This window comes from Triticum urartu, chromosome 3A (genome assembly GCF_056163025.1).
Source record: "Triticum urartu cultivar PI428250 chromosome 3A, HENAU_Tu73, whole genome shotgun sequence".
NCBI lineage: Eukaryota > Viridiplantae > Streptophyta > Magnoliopsida > Poales > Poaceae > Triticum > Triticum urartu.
In genome coordinates this window covers 608,883,076-608,906,660 of record NC_141875.1, presented here as the reverse complement: position 1 = coordinate 608,906,660, position 23,585 = coordinate 608,883,076, and the positions used below count along the sequence as shown (strand labels likewise).

At 55.4% G+C, this 23,585-nt stretch overlaps 1 protein-coding gene across 1 annotated transcript; it reads left to right on the top strand.

Annotated features, from left to right (window-relative positions):
- Positions 1-20,701: 20,701 nt before the first annotated feature.
- LOC147980780 (uncharacterized) lies at positions 20,702-22,164 on the top strand. Its single transcript, XM_087513558.1, has one exon. It carries the CDS (start codon positions 20,882-20,884, stop codon positions 21,968-21,970), a length of 1,089 nt encoding a protein of 362 aa, XP_087369684.1. The 5' UTR covers positions 20,702-20,881; the 3' UTR covers positions 21,971-22,164.
- The last annotated feature ends 1,421 nt before the right edge of the window (positions 22,165-23,585 follow it).

The following is a 23,585-nucleotide window of genomic DNA, read 5'->3' as shown; positions in this document are numbered from 1 at the left end:
AAAAGTCCATCAGTATGGAGTTTCTTCATGCGCTTTACACCGATATGACCTAAACGGCAGTGCCATAAATAAGTTGCACTATCTTTATCAACTCTGCATCTTTTGGCTTCAACATTATGAATATGTGTGTTACTACTATCGAGATTCAATAAGAATAGACCACTCTTCAAGGGTGCATGACCATAAAAGACATTACTCATATAAATAGAACAACCATTATTCTCTGATTTAAATGAATAACCGTCTCGCATCAAACAAGATCCAGATATAATGTTCATGCTTAACGCTGGCACCAAATAACAATTATTTAGGTCTAATATTAATCCCGAAGGTAGATGTAGAGGTAGCGTGCCGACCGCGATCACATCGACTTTGGAACCGTTTCCCACGCGCATCGTCACCTCGTCCTTAGCCAATCTTCGCTTAATTCGTAGTCCCTGTTTCGAGTTGCAAATATTAGCAACAGAACCAGTATCAAATACCCAGGTGCTACTGCGAGCATTAGTAAGGTACACATCAATAACATGTATATCACATATACCTTTGTTCACCTTGCCATCCTTCTTATCCGCCAAATACTTGGGGCAGTTCCGCTTCCAGTGACCAGTCTGCTTGCAGTAGAAGCACTCAGTTTCAGGCTTAGGTCCAGACTTGGGTTTCTTCTCTTGAGCAGCAACTTGCTTGCTGTTCTTCTTGAAGTTCCCCTTCTTCTTCCCTTTGCCCTTTTTCTTGAAACTAGTGGTCTTGTTGACCATCAACACTTGATGCTCCTTTTTGATTTCTACCTCCGCAGCTTTCAGCATTGCAAAGAGCTCGGGAATAGTCTTATTCATCCCTTGCATATTATAGTTCATCACGAAGCTCTTGTAGCTTGGTGGCAGTGATTGGAGAATTCTGTCAATGATGCAATCATCTGGAAGATTAACTCCCATTTGAATCAAGTGATTATTATACCCAGACATTTTGAGTATATGCTCACTGACAGAACTGTTCTCCTCCATCTTGCAGCTATAGAACTTATTGGAGACTTCATATCTCTCAATCCGGGCATTTGCTTGAAATATTAACATCAACTCCTGGAACATCTCATATGCTCCATGACGTTCAAAACGTCGTTGAAGTCCCGGTTCTAAGCCGTAAAGCATGGCACACTAAACTATCGAGTAGTCATCAGCTTTGCTCTGCCAGACGTTCACAACAACTGGTGTTGCTCCTGCAGCAGGCCTGGCACCCAGCGGTGCTTCCAGGACGTAATTCTTCTGTGCAGCAATGAGGATAAACCTCAAGTTACGGACCCAGTCCGTGTAATTGCTACCATCATCTTTCAACTTTGCTTTCTCAAGGAACCATTAAAATTCAACGGAACAACAGCACGGGCCATTTATCTACAATCATACATAAACAAGCAAGATACTATCAGGTACTAAGTTCATGATAAATTTAGGTTCAATTAATCATATTACTTAAAGAACTCCCACTTAGATAGACATCCCTCTAATCCTCTAAGTGATTATGTGATCCAAATCAACTAAACCATGTCCGATCATCATGTGAGATGGAGTAGTTTCATTGGTGAACATCACTATGTTGATCATATCTACTATATGATTCACGCTCGACCTTTCGGTCTCCGTGTTCCGAGGCCATATATGTATATGCTTGGCTCGTCAAGTATAACCTGAGTATTCCGCGTGTGCAACTATTTTGCAACCGTTGTATTTGAACGTAGAGCCTATCACACCCGATCATCACGTGGTGTCTCAGCACGAAGAACTTTCGCAATAGTGCATACTCGGGGGGAACTGTCGGAGTAAATAGCCATGGGTAGCCTAGCCGGCTTCCCCTGGCCCTCCTGAAAAAATTACGAGCCCGCCCGGCTCTCGAAAATCCAAGACATGGGGCCGCCTTCCCCTCGCTGGCTGCCACCCAGGCCGGCTTTCGGAAGGCGGTCTGACTTTAGCCTTCATGAGAAGGCCGACTCCAAGAAGCCGACCATGAGAAGGCCGACTCCAAGAAGCTGGCTTCCCATAAAGCGGTCAAGACCGTACCCACAAAGTTTGCACCCACCTAGCGGCGGTGCGACGGGGCGTGGCTACAGTGAAGCCTTCCACCCCGAATCCCGGAGCACGCCTGGCATAGTGCGCCGTACGGGGTAGGCATGACCCGTCCGGCACGGCACTGTTGCCATGATTGACCCTGGCATCACCCACGACGGGCCGCCAGCGTGGCCCATAGACGGTGGGCCCCTTTGAGCAGAGAGACGCCCGAAGGCGGCCACGCCTCCCACCAGTTGGCCCAAGACAGAGCCGGCTCCCTATGGCCGGCTTGCCGCCTCCCTCAAAGAAGACGCCCCATTAAGGAGACAAGACGCGGTGAGGCTACAGTGATCGCCTGACAGGCGGCAGTACTGTAGTCGCGCTTACCACGACGAAGCCCATGTCAACAAGATGGAGCCACAGTAACCAGCCGCCGACCAGGCCCTGGACAGTGGGGCCAGCCTGTCGACCAAGGGGCCGGCAGCCGGCGGGACCCACCAGTCGGCGGGCCCCAGCAACCGGCGCAGAAGCCGGCGAGCGCGGTCACAGACGGCTGGGCCCCGCGCCCAATCGGATTACCATTGTATCCCCGGGGGTAGGCCTATATAAACCCCCCGGTGCACCCATGCAAAGGGTTCGACCCCTTGCTAGTTCTAGATTCCACACAAGGAGAAGAAGCAGGCTAGCCGTGCCCTTCTTCCTCCTCCCCCCAAACAGCTCAAGGAGCTTTGTGCAGCTACTTGATTCATCTAGTGAACATGCGGAGACCCCGCAGAGCAGCAGTAGGGGTGTTATCTCCACGGAGAGCCCCGAAGCTGGGTAAGATCCGCCGGCGTGCATGTCTTCGCCTTATCCCGTTTCCAGGCACCGGCGATGTCTTACTGGCTCCCACAATGATAAGCCACCCGTTGGCATATGTCGCACCTACCACCCGACATTTGGCGCCCACCGTGGGGCCAGGTGCACCGTCGTCCGGAGAGCTGTTCTAGACGGGAACCCTCTTACTCCCCAGCGAGCGTAGCCAGCCCGGCACGCCCGATGGCGCTTGCCACGACACGCTGCAAGGCGTCACCATCATCTGCACGGCGAGCAGCCTCGCCGATCTCCTCGACGAAACTCTCATCTCCGACGAGCTCACCTCCGATGCGGACACCGACCACGTCGCCAACCTTCCTGGCCAGCTCCATGTCTCCAGCGAGCCCGCTGCGGACCTGGAGTCGGTTGGCTCCACTGACCCGATGCCTGTCGACTCTGACACGGCCTCCTACGACACCTTCCCCACCAACGTCATGATCTACAACGACCCGCTTCCTCGAGCCGACGGCTGCGATGCTGTCACCACCGAAGTGATGGTTGTCGGCCACGGCGGCCCGGCCGACGAAAGTGCCCGCGACGCCTCGCACGCGGCGGCCCATGACTTGTCCGCTCCCCTCCCGGCTAATGCCGACGACGAAGCGCTGGAGGCGCGCCGCCTCGCCCTCCTCGCAGAGGGCCGGAGGCTGGCTTCCGTAAGATGCCTCACTGAGGCCTATCAGCGCGAAGCTGACCGCGCCGCCTTCGGCACGCCGGCCCCGGGCGGGCCAAGCCGGGCCGGCCTTGTCAAGCAACGCGGCGCCGTCATAGCCGACACGCTGGGAGTCGACCGCCCGGTCTACGCCACTCCGCTCGAGAACTTGCGTGCCGCCCAGGCGGCCGTAGACGAGTTGGACGGCTTGGAGGCCGAAGACCTCCCCCACCCGACCCGGTGCATCCAGCAATTGATCGACGCAGCCGCGCAGCGACACGAAGCCGACGCCCGCGCGGAAAGCCCTCCCCCGCGCCGAGAGCACGGCGCGACGTCCCGGACGCCGACTACGAGCAACACCCGCGCGCGACGCGAGAAGGAGTCGGCTGCCAGCCGCAGCCGGACCCGGATCTCCATCGAGTGAGACGCGGACGGTCATCCCCGAGCCATGGAATGGCGGGGCGACCTGCCTCCGCCTCCGCCCCGTGGAGAGAGATATCCTGCCCCGCCGCCAGTGGTGCACCCGACTCTCAGCGGCCGGCTAGGCCGCCGCGAAGGAATCGGCGAGAACGACGCCCGCCATCGGATCGACCGCCTGGCGCGATCCCTGGCGTTGGAAGAAGAAGACGATGTCGGCCCGCCTTGTTTCGGCCCCCGCATCCGCGACGAGCCCTTTCCCAAAGGGTTCTCGCTCCCAAGAGACACGCCCAAGTACAACAGCTCCGTGAAACCGGAAGATTGGTTGATCGACTACTCCACGGCGGTTAGCATAGCCAACGGCAACCGGCGCGTTGCCGTGAAGTACGTGCCCCTCATGCTGCAATGCACGGCACGGACCTGGCTCAACAGCCTCAAGCCGCGTAGCATCAACAGCTGGCTAGATTTCACAGAAGCCTTCATCCGCAACTTCACCAGCACCTACAAGCGGGCTCCCAAACCCAGACTGCTCTCCTTGTGCGTACAAGGCCCCGCCGAGTCCACTCGCGATTACCTCACGCGTTGGGCCGAGCTCCGCAACTCCTCTGAAGGGGTGCACGAGGTGCAAGCCATAGAATACTTCACAGCCGGATGCCGAGAAGGCACCCTCCTCAAGCACAAGCTCCTCTGCGACGAGCCGGCTACCCTCGACGAGCTTCTGGACATAGCGGACAAGTACGCCACCGCCGACTCCTCGATGAAGACCGAGCTTTGGCTAGACGCGTCCGGAAAGGTACTCAACCCGGCGCCCAAGACGCCGGCTGGGGATTCCGGCCGACTCCCCCACTCGAACGACCACAAGCGCAAGGGCCCCGCGCCGCCTCCCGCCAGTCGGCAGGTGGCCACAGTCAAAGATGCGCCGCCTGAAGAACGACCGGCGCCCAAGAAGCCCAAGGGCGGCAGGCCAGCTTGGCAGCCCGCCTTCTCCTACGAGCAAACCCTCGACGCCCCTTGCAAGTTCCACAGCGGCGCGAAGCCGTCCAACCACACGACCCGGAAGTGCCATTGGCTCACCCGAATCTCTAAGGGCGAGGGGCTCGTGCCGCCTCCGCCTGCCGGCCCGCCGCCTCCGCCGCCTCTGGCCGCTCAGCCCGCAGTCGGAGCCGTGCATGACGAGTTCCCTGACGAGCAAGCAACCTACATCGTCTTTACAAGCCAGCCCGAAGACCGGCGCAGCAAACGCCAAGAGCGCCAGGAAGTTGGCGTGGTCGCTGCCAGCCCCGCCGGACACATGCATTGGTCAGAAAAGCCCATCGGCTGGAGCCGGGCCGACCATCCGGAGGTGATGCCGTCTCTCGGCTCTTATGCTTTGGTCTTGGAAGCCACCCTCGCAACGGACAGACGCGCCTCCCGCTTCTCCCGTGTGTTGATAGACGGCGGGAGCAACATCAACATCCTGTACCGTGACACCCTGGAGAAGCTAAATGTCAAGACGAAGCAGCTCATGCCTACTCGGACAATGTTCCACGGCATCGTACCCGGCCTATCCTGCACCCCCATTGGCAAGATCAAGATTGATGTACTTTTTGGGGACAAGGAGCATTTCCGCCGGGAAGCGATCTGGTTTGAAGTGGTGGACCTGGAAAGCCCTTACCATGCGTTGCTTGGCCAACCTGCCTTGGCCAAATTCATGGCAGTTCCCCACTATGCATACCTCAAGATGAAAATACCAAGCACCAAAGGCGTCATCACCGTAGCCGGCGATTACAAGAAGTCCTCTGAGTGCGCAGCAGCCAGCAGCCGGCTGGCCGAGTCCCTTGTGATTGCCGAAGAGAAGAAGATGTTGGACCGAGTCGTGGCCATAGCCGGCAAACAGTCGGCCGTGTCCCCCGACCCCAAGGAGCATGACGCTCAAGGATCTTTCCAGCCGGCCAAGGAGACGAAGAAGATACCTCTTGACCCCGAGCATCCAGAGAGGTTTGCCGTCATCGGGGCAAACCTGAACAGCAAATAGGAAGGCGAGCTCGCCGATTTCCTCCATGAGAATCGGGACATCTTTGCATGGTCCCCCAAGGATATGCCAGGTGTTCTGAGGAAATTCACCGAGCACAAACTACACGTTCGAGAAGACGCAAAGCCAGTCAGACAACCCCTTCGCCGACTGTCGGAGGAGAAACACAGGATTGTAGGGGAGGAGATAGCCCGGCTTTTGGCAGCCGGCTTCATTATGGAAGTTTTCTTTCCAGAGTGGCTCGCCAACCCGGTCCTTGTGCTAAAGAAGAACAACAAGTGGCGCATGTGTGTAGACTAAACGAGCCTCAACAAGGCCTGCCCCAAAGATCCCTTTGCCCTGCCAAGGATAGACCAAGTGATAGACTCGACAGCCGGATGCGAGCTGTTGATTTTCTTGGATGCTTACTCCGGATATCACCAGATAAAGCTGGATCCGGATGACCGCTTGAAGACCGCCTTCATCACGCCATTTGGAGCCTTCTGCTACCTGACTATGACATTCGGTTTGAGAAATGCCGGTGCCACCTTTCAGCGTTGCATGCAGAAGTGCCTCCTCAAGCAACTCGGCAGAAACGCTCACGTTTATGTGGACGACATCGTGGTAAAGACGGAGAAGCGTGGCACCTTCTTGGGAGACCTCAAGGAAACGTTTGAGAACTTACGCCGGTTCCAAATCAAGCTTAACCCCGAGAAATGCGTGTTCGGAGTGCCAGCCGGCCAGCTCCTAGGCTTCCTGGTCTCCGAACGCGGCATCGAATGCAACCCGGTGAAGATCAAGGCCATCGAGAGAATGGCGATCCCCTCCAAGCTTCGAGACATTCAGAAGTTCACCGGGTGCTTGGCCTCCTTGAACCGCTTCATCAGCCGGCTCGGAGAGAAAGCTCTTCCCCTCTACCGCCTCATGAAGAAGAGCACTCACTTTGAGTGGAACGACCAGGCCGACCAAGCTTTTCACGAGCTGAAGAAGATGCTGGCCACGCCGCCTGTCCTCGCAGCGCCGACTGAGAAAGAGCCCATGCTCCTCTACATCGCCGCAACCAGCCGGGTGGTTAGCACCGTCATCGTAGTCCAGCGCCCAGAAGAAGGCCGAGCCCAGCCGGTCCAGAGGCTGGTGTACTATTTGAGCGAGGTGCTGTCCGCCTCAAAGCAGAACTACCCGCACTACCAGAAGATGTGTTACGGCGTGTACTTCACTGCCAAGAAGCTGAAGCCCTACTTTCAAGAGCATCCCGTCACGGTCGTATGCACCGCCCCGCTAGCCGAGATCATAGGCAGCCGGGACGCATCCAGCCAGGTGGCGAAATGGGCCATCGAGCTGGCCCCCTACACGATCTTCTACCAGCCGCGCACTGCCATCAAGTCCCAAGCACTGGCCGACTTTCTCGTCGACTGGGCCGAGACCCAGTACCTGCCGCCGGCTCCCGACTCCACCCATTGGCGCATGCACTTCGACGGGTCCAAGATGCGCACCGGCTTGGGAGCCGGCGTCATCCTTACCTCTCCCAAAGGCGACAAGCTCAGATACACGCTACAGATCCACTTTGCCGCCTCCAACAATGTGGCCGAGTACGAGGCGCTCATACACGGGCTCCGGCTTGCCAAAGAACTTGGCATTCGCCGGATCCTATGTTATGGCAACTCGGACCTGGTGGTCCAGCAATCATCCGGCGACTGGGACGCCAAGGACGCGAATATGGCGAGCTACCGCTTCCTGGTCCAACAACTCAGCGGATACTTTGAAGGATGCGAGTTCCTCCACGTACCACGAGCCGACAATGAGCCAGCCGATGCCCTGGCTCGAATAGGCTCCACTCGGCAAGCAATTCCAACCGGCGTCGCTCTACAACGCCTCCTCAAGCCGTCCATCAAGCCGTCTCCAGAGTCCGATTCCATCTTCGTGCCGCCTGACCCCAATGCGGCCGGGTCCGGCTCGAAGAACCGAGTAGGCGACCCCAAGACCCCCGTAGCCGGCCCGGCGACTTCGGCAGCCGGCTCGGGGACTTCAGCAACCGGCTCGGGGACTGCCACAACCGGCTCAGGGACTGCGGTAGCTGGCCCGGGGACTGCACCAGCACTACAGCCGGCGGCCGACTCCAGCACCTCACCGCCCAGCCCGCCCACCCTGGTGGCAGTAGCCACTTTGGCAGTAGAAGAAGTCGCGGCTCCATCATGGGCTCAGTCCATCCTCAACTTCCTAGTAAACCAAGACCTGTCGGCTGACGAAATAGAAGCAAGACAAGTCCAGCGTCGAGCCGGAGCGTACACAATCGTCAACAGAGAACTACTCAAGCGCAGTGTCACTGGAATCCTCCAACGGTGCGTCGAGCAAGAGAAGGGCATTGCAATCCTCACAGACATTCACCAAGGAGAATGCGGCCACCATGCGACCTCAAGATCACTTGTCGCCAAAGCCTTCCGCCATGGTTTCTTCTGGCCGACTGCTTTGGATGACGCCAAAGAATTAGTCAAACATTGCAAGGGATGCCAACTCTTCAGCTCCAAGCAACACGTGCCGGCTTCGGCACTCAAGACCATTCCCCTCACTTGGCCCTTTGCCGTTTGGGGACTGGACATGGTGGGCCCATTCAAGACGGCGCGCGGCGGCATGACGCATTTGCTCGTCGCCGTGGACAAATTCACCAAGTGGATTGAGGCAAAGCCGATCAAGAAGCTGAATGGGCCGACTGCTGTGACATTCATTGCAGACATAACAACTCGGTACGGCGTGCCGCACAGCATCATCACCGACAATGGCACGAATTTTGCCAAAGGAGCCTTGGCACGTTTCTGCGCAGCCCAAGGTATCCGGTTGGACTTAGCATCCGTCACCCACCCGCAGTCAAACGGCCAGGTCGAGCGAGCCAACGGCCTCATCCTCTCCGGTATCAAGCCTCGACTGGTCGTACCTCTGGAGCGCTCAGCCGGCTGTTGGCTCAATGAGCTGCCGGCTGTCCTCTGGAGTCTGCGCACTACACCAAACAAGTCAACCGGCTTCACCCCTTTCTTCCTTGTGTATGGTGCCGAGGCGGTCATCCCAACTGACATCGAGTTCGACTCGCCTCGAGTAACCATGTACACGGAAGCGGAGGCCAAGGAAGCACGAGAAGACGGCATCGACCTGCTGGAAGAAAGCCGGCTGTTAGCCCTCAGCCGGTCTGCCATCTACCAGCAGGGTTTGCGCCGCTACCACAGCCGGAAGGTCAGGCCAAGATCTTTCCAAGAGGGCGATCTTGTGCTCCGGCTGATCCAGCGAACAGCCGGCCAGCACAAGCTCTCAGCCCCTTGGGAAGGCCCCTTCGTCATCAGCAGAGCTCTAGGCAACGACTCCTACTACCTGATCGACGCATAGAAGCCGAAGGCGCGCAAGAGAGACGACTCCGGCAAGGAGTCGGAACGACCATGGAACGCCAACCTCCTCCGAAGATTTTATAGTTGAAATGTAGTATGTACCGCGCTAACTTTTGTATTAAGTACAAGACAATAGGCTCCCCGAGGGGGGCTCGGGGACTGCCATCCCTTATTTATGAATGAACAGTATCATGCTTATGACCTTGTTGTGTCATTTACTTATTCCGTCCGGCACCAAGTTCGACTAAGTCGGCTCGGGGACTGGCCGACTGGAGTTATGTTAGAAGTCCTACCCGCAGTCAGACAAGTAGTGTGCCGGCTCCCAAGCCTTCTCTTGCCAAAAGTCGCAGTTCGAAGAACCGGCTGTCCGGCTGGCAAGAGTTAAAGGCAGGAACGGGCGCCCACACGAAAAATGGCTAGGGACTAACGGACTAATATAACAAAAGCCGGTTTTTCTCCCACCGCCGAATGGCTACCAGAGTAGCCGGCCGGCCAGTTTCCATTCACTTCACTTCAATCCAAGAAAGCTCAAGTACTTGCCTCCCCAAAAAGGGAAGGCGGCAAAGGAAAAAGCCTAAGTATAAAAAGCATACGCGAATGGAAACCAAACATGCACATAATAATATTTACATAAAAAGACCTCCGAGAGGCCAGCATTCAACATAGTTTGGATACACCCCCAGTGGGTGGAACTGCGAAAACTTAACAAAGATTGTTCAAAAGACAACAAGGCAGGAAAGATAAAGACGGCAGGTCAAGCTGGCGGAGCGGCCGACGAGCCAGACTGGTTGGCGAAGACGGTCGTGCCGGCTGAAGGAGCGGTCGGCTGGCGAACTTCGGCTTTGTCGCCGCCTCCCGCAGAGGGCGCGCTTCCACGTGCCTCGTTGCTGGAGGCACGGTCGGCCTGAGGTCGGCCGGTTGTTCCACCAACCGGCTCGACGTCTTCGCCGTCCTCCTCTTCGTCATCCTCGCCTTCGTCGCTGGAGGCAATCTCCTCCGCCGAGTCCTCGCCCACCGCCGGGTTCAGCCCGAACCACTCCTCCGGCTGAGCAACACCATCATCATCGATTTCGGGTGCGAAAATGCTGATGTCGGTGCACTCGGCGATCGTCGAAGCTCGCTGGGCGATAGCCGGCCTCACCTCCTCCAGCTCCGCGTCGGCCTCCATCCGCCAAGTGCGCAGATGGTCCAGGCTCAGCCCTGGGTACCAAGCCCGAACGGACTCCAACGCCCGCCCGGCTCCGAGGCGGGCCGCCGATGCCTTCCAAGCCTCAAAGCGACCAACTGCGACCTCCAGCCAGTCGGCAGTTCAGCTTGGGGTGCGGGGGATCGTCTCGCCGGGCCAGAGGGCGGCCAACACTTGCGCCCCGGCACGTTGGAGCCGGCGAAGCATCCGATGAGCCGGCTGCAACCGCGCCTGGACAGCCAGGAGCTACTCCTCAAGTGTCCGGTTCGCATCCGGCACGATGTTGGCCCCCGCCTGACGACGCGCCTCGCGATGGGCCTCAATGCTTTGGGCGGCGAAGGCGGAGTAGCCAGGGAAGTAGTCTGCACCAAAAAACGAGCAGCAGCTCAAGATAAGCCAAAAACCCAGGCGGCAAGGGGCAGGGGAGGGCCGAGGAAGGCAGCTTACCATCGATCAAATCCTCGATCCGGCCGAAGCCTTCATCCAGGGCTCGCCGGGTCTCAAACCAGTTCGCCGCCTCGGTCTCATACTCCGCCCTCAAGGCGGCTTCGCTATCCTGCGCCGCCTGCAGGGCCGCCTTGTGGCTCTCCTCTTGGTCAGCTAGCTTCTTGGCTAGGCGATCCCGTTCCTGGACCAAGGCGGCGTACTCAGCCTCCTTGGTATGGAGGGCGGCCTTCGCTTCGCCAAGCTCCTTCCTCAAGTCGGCGTTGGCCCTTGAAGACAAAGAAAAAGAAAAACAATAAAGAAAGAGTCGTCAAGAAAGATCTGACCCGACTGCACAGCAGTCGGCCCGAATCTCGGGGACTACACCCAGTGGGTGCGCTGACGCGCCCCCATAGGAGACAGACAAGATTGAGTACTTACTTCGGCTGTCGGCCAGGTCGGCGGTCCTCCGGCTCAGCTCCCGAGCCTGGGAGTTGAAGGCGGCAGCACGAAGGTTGTGATATTCCTGAAGGTTCAGAAAAGAGCAAAGTAAGGTAGCCGTCGAGAAAGATCCGACCCGGCTGCGCAGCAGTCGGCCCGAATCTCGGGGACTACACCCAGTGGGTGCGCTGACGCGCCCCCACGGAAGAAATTAAGAAAGCAAAGCGGCCAAGAATGAAGGACTCACCCGGATAGTGGCTCGCGTTGACAAGAACTCCTGGGTGAACTGTTGCAGCAGGGCGGCCTGAGCTTGCAGCCAGCTCCGGACCCCTTGAGCCGCCACATTCAGCTCGCCAGTTCCCCCGCTGGGAGTCCACTCGGACGTGGCGGTGCTGGCCGCCTCCAGATCTTCCGCCGACTGGCCTGCGCCCGCGACTTGGCGCAACTCCGGCGGAGCGGCGCCTCCCCCTGCGCGCCGACCCGTCGCCGGCTGCACCTCGAGGCCGGCTCTGTTCTCTGGCTCACCTCCGGTCGGCCCCTCTGGTGCCGCTGACAATTGGCCGCCTTGGCCCGCTCCGGTTGGCGCTGCTGGCGGCACTCTCTTCGCAAAGGCCACGGGGTCCTCCCCCCTCTCCATCAGCGGCGGGTCTTGAACGATCTCCTCTGCCAAGGGCAATGGGGTGTCGGGGGCTACGGCTCGGAGAGGAATGGCGAGCAGCGGGGGCGGGTTGCGCGAGCTTTCCGCCTCCGTCTCCGCGGTAGCCGCCTCCGTATGGGCCTTGGCTACCGCATTGACCTGCTCCCTCGCCGCCTGGGCGGCCGCCTTCTCCGCCGCCTCGCGCTCCTCCTGCGCTTCGCGGGCGTTCCGCTCTGTGGCCTCCCTGAGATCGGCGCGAGGGTCCACGCGGCGGGAGCTCGAAGACCCTCCGGCCGGCCCCACGACGGAGCCGCCCGGGCCCCGCTCAAAGGAAAGCGGCGCCCTGTCCAGCAAGCGAGAAAAAGTTAAGAAGAATATTCGAAGAGAAAGAGAATGATGACAAGCATGCGGCAAGGCAATTGAAGACTTACGCCGAGACCGCCTGAGGCTGCTTCACCGCCTTGCGGAAGTGGGCCGCCTTCGCGGCCGCCTCGTCTCGTTTTGTCGCCACGGTGGAGGGCTTGGACTTCTTTGGCCGACTGCCGAAGAGGCCTAAAGCGGCCCGGCGCTTCTGCGCGCCGCCGGCAGCCGGCGCGATAGACGAGCCCGCGCCCTGATGGTCAGCCGCCGGCTGGCGCCGCGGGGCGACTTCGGCTTCGAAATCATCCGGCCAGTCCTCGAAGCTCGCGGTGAACCTTGAGCCTCCGGGCTCGGCACTGTCCCCCACGACGGCGTCTTCCATGGCGGTCGCCCCCAAGTCCGGGTCGTCAACGTCATCCACCGTGCGGTCGGGGGCATACTGGCGTTCAATCCCTGCCGCCCCGGCCGGCGGCGCAAGAAGAGGGTTCTGCTCAAAAGAACCGACTGGTCAGAGGCCGGCCGTCATGAAGCCGGCTGACGACAAAAAGAAGATAAAGAGAGAAACTTACCACGGGCGGAGGATTGGCGCGAGAATACGGCGCCTTGCCGTATTGCCAGTCCCCGGCGAGCTTGCAGTTGGCGATGTAATTAACCATGAGCGCCACCTCCGCGTGGGGCATTTCCCATGTGCTCAGCCGGCTTGGGTCGAAGCGGCCGCTCATCTGACACATCATATGGGGCCGGCTTTGGAGAGGGAGAATCCAGCGCTCCACGAAGGCGGCCACCAAGTCGGCCCCGCGCAGGCCTTCCGACTGAATCATCACCCGAAGCCGGGAGATGGCGCCGTTCCCGGCCGGAGACAGTGACCGGGATCGGAAACTCCACGAGGGCTGCCTCCCAGCCGGCGGGCTGGCTACGTAAGCCGGCAGGTTGATGTAGTCTCCTTGCTCGGCGACGTTCTTCATGTAGAAGTATGATTTTTGCCAGACCTTCACCGACTGGATTAGGGGGATGGACGGGAACGGATTGTTCTCGCTCGCCCTCCTCATGGCGATGAAGGCCCCGCAGGGTGCGGGCACGCCGGCGACGATGGTGCCGAGTTTGCTCTGGAAGAACTCTCCCCAGAGCTCCAGCGTGGGGAGCAGCCCCAAGAAGCCTTCGCAGGGGAGACGAAGGCCGACAGCAGCATCACCGCATTGGGCGTGAGGTGATGCGGCTGGAGGTTGTAGAACTCGAGGAAGGAGCACAGAAATTCGCTCGCCGGAAGGCCGAAGCCACGCAGGCAGTGCGAGCGGAAGACGACCCGCTCGCCCTCCTCCGGCGCCGGCGAGATCTCCGTCGCCGGCGCCAGGCGGACCTACACGAGGTCGGCGCCGGGCAGGCGCCGAGTCTGGCAGAGGAACTCCACATGGTCGTCATGGACGTTGGAGCCGTCCCACGAGCTTGACAACGCCATGGGAGCGAGGCGATGTAGAGACGCGGCGGCGCTGAGACGGGAGGCTGCGGCGGCAACAAGAGGAAGAAGCAAGGATTAGGAGGGGCAGAGCGAGAGAGAGCGTGCGAACCTCTGTCGCTCTCCCTCCTCCCCCTACTTATAGGCTCACGTGGCGGAGCCGAGGAGGCGCGGCGTGGGGAAGCGTGGGGATCGATCGTGCCCACTCCCCACGTCCCACGATTATTGAGCCTTAACGGCGAAACAAAACTGCCTCGGGAAGGCGAGCGTCCCCTGTGGGCCATGGAAGATCCGCGCCCGGACCAAGGCTCGCGAGTGGCGGGCCCGGGCCTGCGGCGGCGTCCCGTCGCGCGCATGCGCTCGCAGGATCTCGCTGCCATGTGGCCGCGGGAGGGCCCGTGGTCAGCACGCAGGTCCCCCCCTCCTCCCGCCTACAAGACGCGGGGCTCTCTGAAGTCGGCATACGCCCGCTAAGCCGGCTCTCCAGGATGGGAAGCTGACCAAGCTTCTCGTCCCCCTGCTCGCCTCGGAGCTCGATCAGCTTCGGGGACTACTGTCGGAGTAAATAGCCATGGGTAGCCTAGCCGGCTTCCCCTGGCCCTCCTGAAAAAATTACGAGCCCGCTCGGCTCTCGAAAATCCAAGACATGGGGCCGCCTTCCCCTCGCTGGCTGCCACCCAGGCCGGCTTTCGGAAGGCGGTCCGACTTTAGCCTTCATGAGAAGGCCGACTCCAAGAAGCCGACCATGAGAAGGCCGACTCCAAGAAGCCGGCTTCCCATAAAGCGGTCAAGACCGTACCCACAAAGTTTGCACCCACCTAGCGGTGGTGCGACGGGGCGTGGCTACAGTGAAGCCTGCCACCCCGAATCCCGGAGCACGCATGGCACAGTGCGCTGTACGGGGTAGGCATGACCCGTCCGGCGCGGTACTGTTGCCATGATTGACCCTGGCATCACCCACGACGGGCCGCCAGCGTGGCCCACAGACGGTGGGCCCCTTTGAGCAGAGAGACGCCCGAAGGCGGCCACGCCTCCCACCAGTTGGCCCAAGACAGAGCCGGCTCCCTGCGGCCGGCTTGCTGCCTCCCTCAAAGAAGATGCCCCATTAAGGAGACAAGACGCGGTGAGGCTACAGTGATCGCCTGACAGGCGGCGGTACTGTAGCCGCGCTTACCACGACGAAGCCCACGTCAACAAGATGGAGCCACAGTAACCAGCCGCCGACCAGGCCCTGGACAGTGGGGCCGGCCTGTCGACCAAGGGGCCGGCAGCCGGCGGGACCCACCAGTCGGCGGGCCCCAGCAGCCGGCGCAGAAGCTGACGAGCGCGGTCACAGACGGTTGGGCCCCGCGCCCAGTCGGATTACCATTGTATCCCTGGGGGGTAGGCCTATATAAACCCCCCGGTGCACCCATGCAAAGGGTTCGACCCCTTGCTAGTTCTAGATTCCACACAAGGAGAAGAAGCAGGCTAGCCGTGCCCTTCTACCTCCTCCCCCCAAACAGCTCAAGGAGCTTTGTGCAGCTACTTGATTCATCTAGTGAACATGCGGAGACCCCGCAGAGCAGCAGTAGGGGTGTTATCTCCACGGAGAGCCCCGAAGCTGGGTAAGATCCGCCGGCGTGCATGTCTTCGCCTTATCCCGTTTCCAGGCACCGGCGATGTCTTACTGGCTCCCACAATGATAAGCCACCCGTTGGCATATGTCGCACCTACCACCCGATAGGAACACTTCTTGATAATTAGTGAGAGATCATCTTATAATGCTACCGTCAATCAAGGCAAGATAAGATGCATAAAAGATAAACATCACATGCAATCAATATACGTGATATGATATGGCCATCATCATCTTGTGCTTGTGATCTCCATATCCGAAGCACCGTCATGATCACCATCATCACCGGCGCGACACCTTGATCTCCATCGTAGCATCGTTGTCGTCTCGCCAATCTTATGCTTCCACGACTATCGCTACCGCTTAGTGATAAAGTAAAGCATTACAGCGCGATTGCATTGCATACAATAAAGCGACAACCATATGGCTCCTGCCAGTTGCCGATAACTCGGTTACAAAACATGATCATCTCATACAATAAAATTTAGCATCATGTCTTGACCATATCACATCACAACATGCCCTGCAAAAACACGTTAGACGTCCTCTACTTTGTTGTTGCATGTTTTACGTGGCTGCTACGGGCTTAAGCAAGAACCAATCTTACCTACGCATCAAAACGACAACGATAGTTTGTCAAGTTGGTGCTGTTTTAACCTTCACAAGGACCGGGCGTAGCCACACTCGGTTCAACTAAAGTTGGAGAAACTGTCACCCGCAAGCCACCTATGTGCAAAGCACGTCGGGAGAACCGGTCTCGCGTAAGCGTACGCGTAATGTCGGCCCGGGCAGCTTCATCCAACAATACCGCTGAACCAAAGTATGACATGTTGGTAAGCAGTATGACTTATATCGCCCACAACTCACTTGTGTTCTACTCGTGCATATAACATCAACATATAAAACCTAGGCTCTGATACCACTGATGGGGAACGTAGTAATTTCAAAAAAATTCCTACGCACACGCAAGATCATGGTGATGCATAGCAACGAGAGGGGAGAGTGTGATCTACGTACCCTTGTAGATCGACAACGGAAGCGTTAACTTGGTTGATATAGTCGTACGTCTTCACGGCCCGACCGATCAAGCACCGAAACTACGGCACCTCCGAGTTCTAGCACACGTTCAGCTCGATGACGATCCACGGACTTCGATCCAGCAAAGTGTCGGGGAAGAGTTCCGTCAGCACGACGGCGTGGTGACGATCTTGATGTACTACTGTCGCAGGGCTTCGCCTAAGCACCGCTACAATATTATCGAGGACTATGGTGGAAGGGGGCACCGCACACGGCTAAGAATATGATCACGTGGATCAACTTGTGTCCTTAGGGGTGCCTCTTGCCTCCGTATATAAAGGTTCAAAGGGGGGGCCGGCCGGCCAAGAGGAGGCGCGCCAGGAGGAGTCCTACTCCCTCCGGGAGTAGGACTCCCCACCTTTCCTAGTTGGAATAGGATTCGCGGAGGGGGGGAAAGAGGAGAGAGAGGAGGAAGGGGGGCCGGCCCCCTCTCCTTGTCCTATTCGGACCAAGGGGGGGAGGGGCGCGCGACCCATCTCTGGCCACCTCTCCTCTCTTCCACTAAGGCCCATATACCTCCCGGGGGGGTTCCGGTAACCTCCCGGTAATCCGGTAAAATCCCGATTTCACCCGGAACACTTCCGATATCCAAACATAGGCTTCCAATATATCAATCTTTATGTCTCGGCCATTTCGAGACTCCTCGTCATGTCCGTGATCACATCCGGGACTCCGAACAACCTTCGGTACATCAAAACGCATAAACTCATAATATAACTGTCATCGAAACCTTAAGCGTGCGGACCCTACGGGTTCGAGAACAATGTAGACATGACCGAGACACGTCTCCGGTCAATAACCAATAGCGGGACCTGGATGCCCATATTGGTTCCTACATATTCTATGAAGATCTTTTATCGGTCAGACCGCATAACAACATACGTTGTTCCCTTTGTCATCTGTATGTTACTTGCCCGAGATTCGATCGTCGGTATCCTATACCTAGTTCAATCTCGTTACCGGCAAGTCTCTTTACTCGTTCTGTAATACATCATCCCGCAACTAACTCATTAGTTGCAATGCTTGCAAGGCTTAAGTGATGTGCATTATCGAGAGGGCCCAGAGATACCTCTCCGACAATCGGAGTGACAAATCCTAATCTCGAAATTCGCCAACCCAACATGTACCTTTGGAGACACCTGTAGAGCTCCTTTATAATCACCCAGTTACGTTGTGACGTTTGGTAGCACACAAAGTGTTCCTCTAGCAAACGGGAGTTGCATAATCTCATAGTCATAGGAACATGTATAAGTCATGAAGAAAGCAATAGCAACATACTAAACGATCGGGTGCTAAGCTAATGGAATGGGTCATGTCAATTAGATCATTCAACTAATGATGTGATCCCGTTAATCAAATAACAACTCTTTGTCCATGGTTAGGAAACATAACCATCTTTGATTAACGAGCTAGTCAAGTAGAGGCATACTAGTGACACTCTGTTTGTCTATGTATTCACACATGTATTATGTTTCCGGTTAATACAATTCTAGCATGAATAATAAACTTTTATCATGATATAAGGAAATAAATAATAACTTTATTATTGCCTCTAGGGCATATTTCCTTCAGTTCTGGGGTCAAGTGGCTACAAGACTGGCATGCCTAAGTGAAAAGAATTTGAGGCCAAGTTGATTGCTGTAGGGGTCACTTGAAAAACGGTGGGTTGACCCGACAGGTGTAGGACTTGGTTTTATGCGCATGGGGGAAATTTGGACCCAAAGACAACGAAGATTATTGAAAAGGCAAGTCTTAAAGAAGCCTCACACGCTTTAATTCAAGCAATAGAAGAGGCTCGAATGGGGGCGTTCCAGCCCGAGAGAGAGAACGACGAGCTTACACGCGCCCTCAAGAATCCTGAACACCCGGTACAAACACGAGGCAGAGGCGTTGTTCCGTGGGTTGAGGGGTTTGCACTAGAATCACCTTTGCAATCATTATGTTCACTTTCATATTTCGCATATTGTCTAAAATTGTTAAGTAGTAATTAAATTTTGTAATTGTACCTATTCAACCCCTCCCCCTCTCTCTAGGTATCTATCTCGATCCTTTCAGCTGCACATCAGATCCGGATCTGAAATAGAGCTCACTGCTATCCAGGAGCATGCACCAATGCTCTCTTATCCGGTGACCTAGCCACGTCAGGCTGTTGTTGAAGATCGGCGCGCAGGATCCCTTCAGCCGGATACACCAACAATTTTAAATGTTACTAACATGCATGAACCTGACATAAACAAAAATAATGCATTTTCTAAAAAAGGGAAATGTTAATTAACACGCGGCTGTTTAGAGGATGACATTTTTGTCTTTAGTTTTTTCAGAGTTTGGACCATTGGACTTATCTAGATAAGACATTTTTCTGTTTGAAGTTTCCATCGGACCAATTCTATTTGTTTTACAAATTAACAACAATTTTATTCTTTGTATGTTTTTTTACTATTTTATGTATCATTGGTTAACGACAATTTTTCTTGAAAAATGAGCTAATTGGGCCTATCTTATTTTTCAAATGCGCTTCATGGGCCAGTGGAGGAACCCAATGGTTCGCTGGAATAAGGGCTATAGCGAACGGCGAAAAAGAACACAATGTTCGCTCGATCGATGCTCCCCGGCGAACCAATTCTGCAATTTGTTTGACCGAAGCCTCCTCCCGCCACCTATTGGCATTCAAAAAAGAAATTTGATATATTATTCAAAAATTTCATGTGGTTGATTTGCTATGATTTTTGAATTTTAGTGATTATCAATTTGCATTTGCTGAACGCCATGCTTTTCAAATTACTTTTGCTAAATCTCAGCCGACTTATACTTCGTTATGCCTCAGTCGATGTTGTATTTCTTTGATCTTGCATGAAGATCCGTACAAAAAATCTCTTTTCAGTTTTTTTTTTCTTCTTATATACTATATCACTTGACTGAGACTTAGTCAAGTCTCAGTCCACTGAGACCTAGACACACCCTTTTTCAAATACTGTGAGGTTGCTTCGACTTGCGAAGATTTCGCCTTCTCTACCTTTTTTTTTGCGGGTGCCTTCTCTACCTTTTTGAAAAAGATATAGTGCTCAAATGCGAGGAGCTAGTCTTTGATTTTGCAAAGATATCAAATGTTCACTGTCTCTAGGAAGCAAATGAAGTTGTCGATGTGTTAGCGAAGAATTCTTTTAACGAAAAATGTTCTTTGTTATTGGACTCTATGATCTCTGATTTTATTTCTCAAACTCTTGCAAATGACCTATCGATCATCTGAGAAATGAAGTCTATGCGTTCTCTACCTTTTTCACCGGAGGTTTGGAGAGAACTCGGGATGTTTGTATGAGAAAACCGCGTGCTAGATGACGTCGTCGTCCAAAAAGAGGAACGAAAATGTTAACGCCCACACGTGTGGGCGTTTGCACATCGCCTATACGTCTCCATCACCACTCATTTTGCCACGTATGAATAGATGACATCAGCAGAAGTTTTTTTGGTTTTCGGTTTAAAAATGGTGTATCTCCTAAATAAAAAAGCGAACTAAAAATCCGTTTTCACCATTAAATCCGTCTCGATGAGATCTTCAAAACTAGACCTCATGTTGATATGTTTCGACGAATTTTTTTTTGTCCAAAAGTTGCCATGATGTTTACACTGCAGTTGCCATAGGGCTTAAACTAAAGTTGCCATGTGGCAATTTTAGTTTGTAGATCATGGCAATTTTAGTATTTTGATGATGGCAACTCCAGTACTTTGACCATGAAAATTATATTTTTTTATGAACCATGGCAATTTTACGTGCATGTATCATGGCAATATTGGTTTATGGTTCATGGCAAGTCTAGTTTCTTAATTCCCTGTTTTATAAATGTCAAAAATTACTTTTAAATGTAGAAGAAAATAGCTGAAACATATCATGGTAACTTCAGTATAAACATCATGACAATTCATATGCAATAGACATGACAACTTTTAATTCAAAAAAAATTCATCAAAACATATCAATATGGGATCTAATTTCGAAGATTTCATCACGAGGGATTTAATGGTGAAAACGGATTTTCAATCGGATTTTTCGTTTAAGAGATAAAACATTTTAAAAACTGAAAATCCAAAAAGATTCCTACATGCATGCATGCGATGACGTGACAATCTGTTTACATTAGAGACGTGTGGTGCGTCTTCCTTCCTGCCACACGTGTGGCAGTTAGCGGCGTCCGAAGAGGAAATCGTATGTGTTTTAATTTGTTCAATCTGATGCAACGTGCTTAACTAATGTAAACTACATAGGGGAAATAAGGCCGAGGGGGCAATGTGCACTTCTGTCGGGAGAAAACAAGAAAACGGACAAGGGTGGGAGGAAATCTCCTGCCGGACGGAAGAGGGTGTGAAAGTGTGATGGCCTCCCCGTACAATCCCCACCGGCGGCAGCTGGGCGGGGGGCAGTCCGCCTGGCCGGATCTCCCGCCGGAGCTCCTGGAGAGCGTCCTAGGGCGGCTCGCCCCGCTCGACCGTGTCGCCGTCCGCCTCGTCTGCTCCTCTTGGCGCTCGTGCGCGCGAGCTTCGATCTCGACTGACCTCCCCTTCGAGGCCCCGCGCCTCCTGCTCCGGCGCCCCGGCTCCTGCGGCGGCCTCGCCTTCTTCAGCCTCCACCGCCGCGAGATCCTGCCTTTCGCCCTCCCCGACCGCCTCAGCTCCGGCCGGTGCTGCGGCCAGATCGGCGGCTGGCTCGCGATGGCCTTCGACGAGGAGCGGGCGATCGAGCTCCGCAACCTCTTCTCCGGCCAATCCGTGCCCATGCCGCGGTCCCCCGTGTTCCCGGTGGCCAAGATCGTGCTGTCCGCGCCGCCCACCTCGCTCGGCTGGGTGGCCGCCGTGCTGGGCCGCGCCGGCACGGTGGCGCTGCTCCAGCCGGACGTGTCCGGCGGCGCCTGGATCACGATCGCCGCCGGGGGGCCGCACGGAGGGTTCCGGGACGTGGCGTTGTGGCGGGGGCGGCTGTGCGTGCTGGGCGACGACGGCACGGTCCTGGCGTACCGTGTCGACCTCCGCGCGCGCGTGGCGGCCGTGTCGGAGCTGCGCGGGAAGGACGCCAACTCTCTGAACCGGCTGGAGCGGCGGGTGCGGTACCTGCTGGAGTCGGACGGGGAGCTCCTGCTGGTGAAGAAGCTGTACAGCGTGGTGCGGGACTCGGCGGACGTGGAGGTGGAGGTGAGCCGGTTCCGGCCGGAGGGGTGCAAGTGGGAGCCGGTGACGGAGCTCCCCGGGAGGGCGGTGTTCCTGGGGTCGGTGGCGTCGGCGGCGGCGCCGGCGACGGCGGGGGTCCGGGAGAACTGCGTCTACTTCGCGCGGCGGGACGTGGAGCTGATGGTGCCGCACGCCATCGGCGTGTACTCGCTGGGCGACCGGGAGACGGCGGTGGTGGCCATCGCGGGCGGGCACTCCGTGGAGGTGGAGCCCGTGTGGATCCTCCCCTCGGTCGCCTGATTGACCGACCCCACGCACCCACCGGCGTGCAAGAACAAATAAACCGAGCCCATGAGTTTTAGAACGCTTTATTCGGATGTTTCGGAACTGTGGATTGCTGTGCGTGTTGTTTTCTCTGCTTTATTCATGGGGTTAATTGGCGATTTGGGTTTCTACTAGAGAGGCAAAGACCGATCTGTCTGAATTGCTGTGCATGTTCTTCTCTTTGCCTTGTTCAGTTCATCAGAAGTTCAGAAAGTGCCGGTATCTGCAGTTCATGAGATTTTACCTGTTTTTTTTCCGAGAAAACTTTCGATCAATTCATCAATTATCAACATAGTACAAAGAACACTAGAAGTAAAATTTACATTCAGGTCCATAGACCACGGAGCGACGACTACAATCACTGTAGCGAGCTGAAGGCACGCCGTCGTTATCGCCCCTCCCTCGCCAAAGCCGGGTAAACATTGTTGTACTTCCTCCTTTCCGGTTTATAAGGCTCAATTCAAAAATCTCACCAACCAAGGGAGATGGTGAGTGGTGGAATACTTTTTGTAGTTTGCAAAAGCACCCAATTAATGTTCTTGTTTTCCTCAAAAAAGTATGTTTACCAATGCATTAATTGCAATGCATGCATACATAAATTACATGCATTGGTTAATTTTCTCTTAATACTTGCATGCAATGATTTAATGCACCTTGGAATCTGAACATGTGATGAAAAACAACCAAATTGAGCCTTATAAAATAGAAAAACTAAAATTTTGATATAAGCCCTATAAACCGAAAAGGAGGGAGTAGCAGAAAGTCGGATTTTTTAGGGCAGATGATCGTGGTCCGGCTTATGCAGTACGCAGACAAAACAGAATCAAACATCATTTTTTTGGCATGGCAATCGAACTTCTAAGATGGCAAATTATGTTGTGGCTAGGATGGCAATTTTCTTTAGCAAGCATGACTAATCCTCGCCATGTTCAGTTTTTTTTTGCTAGAAGTTGTCATGCTTACGACAACATAATTTGTCATAAAAAACGTTTGATTTGCCATGCTTATAAATCTGACGTGAGATTTTCAGCATTTCCCAGAAAGAAAGGCGACGATAGCCGGCTCCGGCGATGGCCGTTGTCAGATGAAAGCCTCCACTGGCGCGAAGTGCCCCCTTTGCGCACGGTCCACGCGCGCGTCTTACCAGCGGGAAAGCGATAAGCAGTGTCCGCATCCGCCGCGTACCGATGCAGACTGCCGCTTCCGCTTCCACTTCCACGGGCTGAACTGAAGAAGGCAGCACGCCATCCGGAGTTCCCTTCTCGCGCGGCTCTCTTGTCCCAAATCCGCGGTGACCACGTTCGCCTTTCGGCCGAAAGTTCGCACTGATGGCACCATCAATCCCGTTCAAAAAAAAAATGGCACCATCAATCCAAATGCCAGGAAATGTAGTAGCCCGGCACATGATTTCCTCGCGACCACATGCAAACAAATCCGTTTTGGCTCCTGGTAATAAGGTTGGTGTGCAACGCTAGGACACGGCCAGAACAGGCATCACTAACTACAATATAAAATGCCAGGCCACAACACAGATATGACAGAAGTTAGACAATACCAGCACGAAACAAAAGCAAACAACAACAAAACTTTT

What these genes read in the sequence shown, in the direction of transcription:
- LOC147980780 (XM_087513558.1), top strand. Translation starts at nt 20,882, where the DNA reads ATGGCCTCCCCGTACAATCCCCACCGGCGGCAGCTGGGCGGGGGGCAG.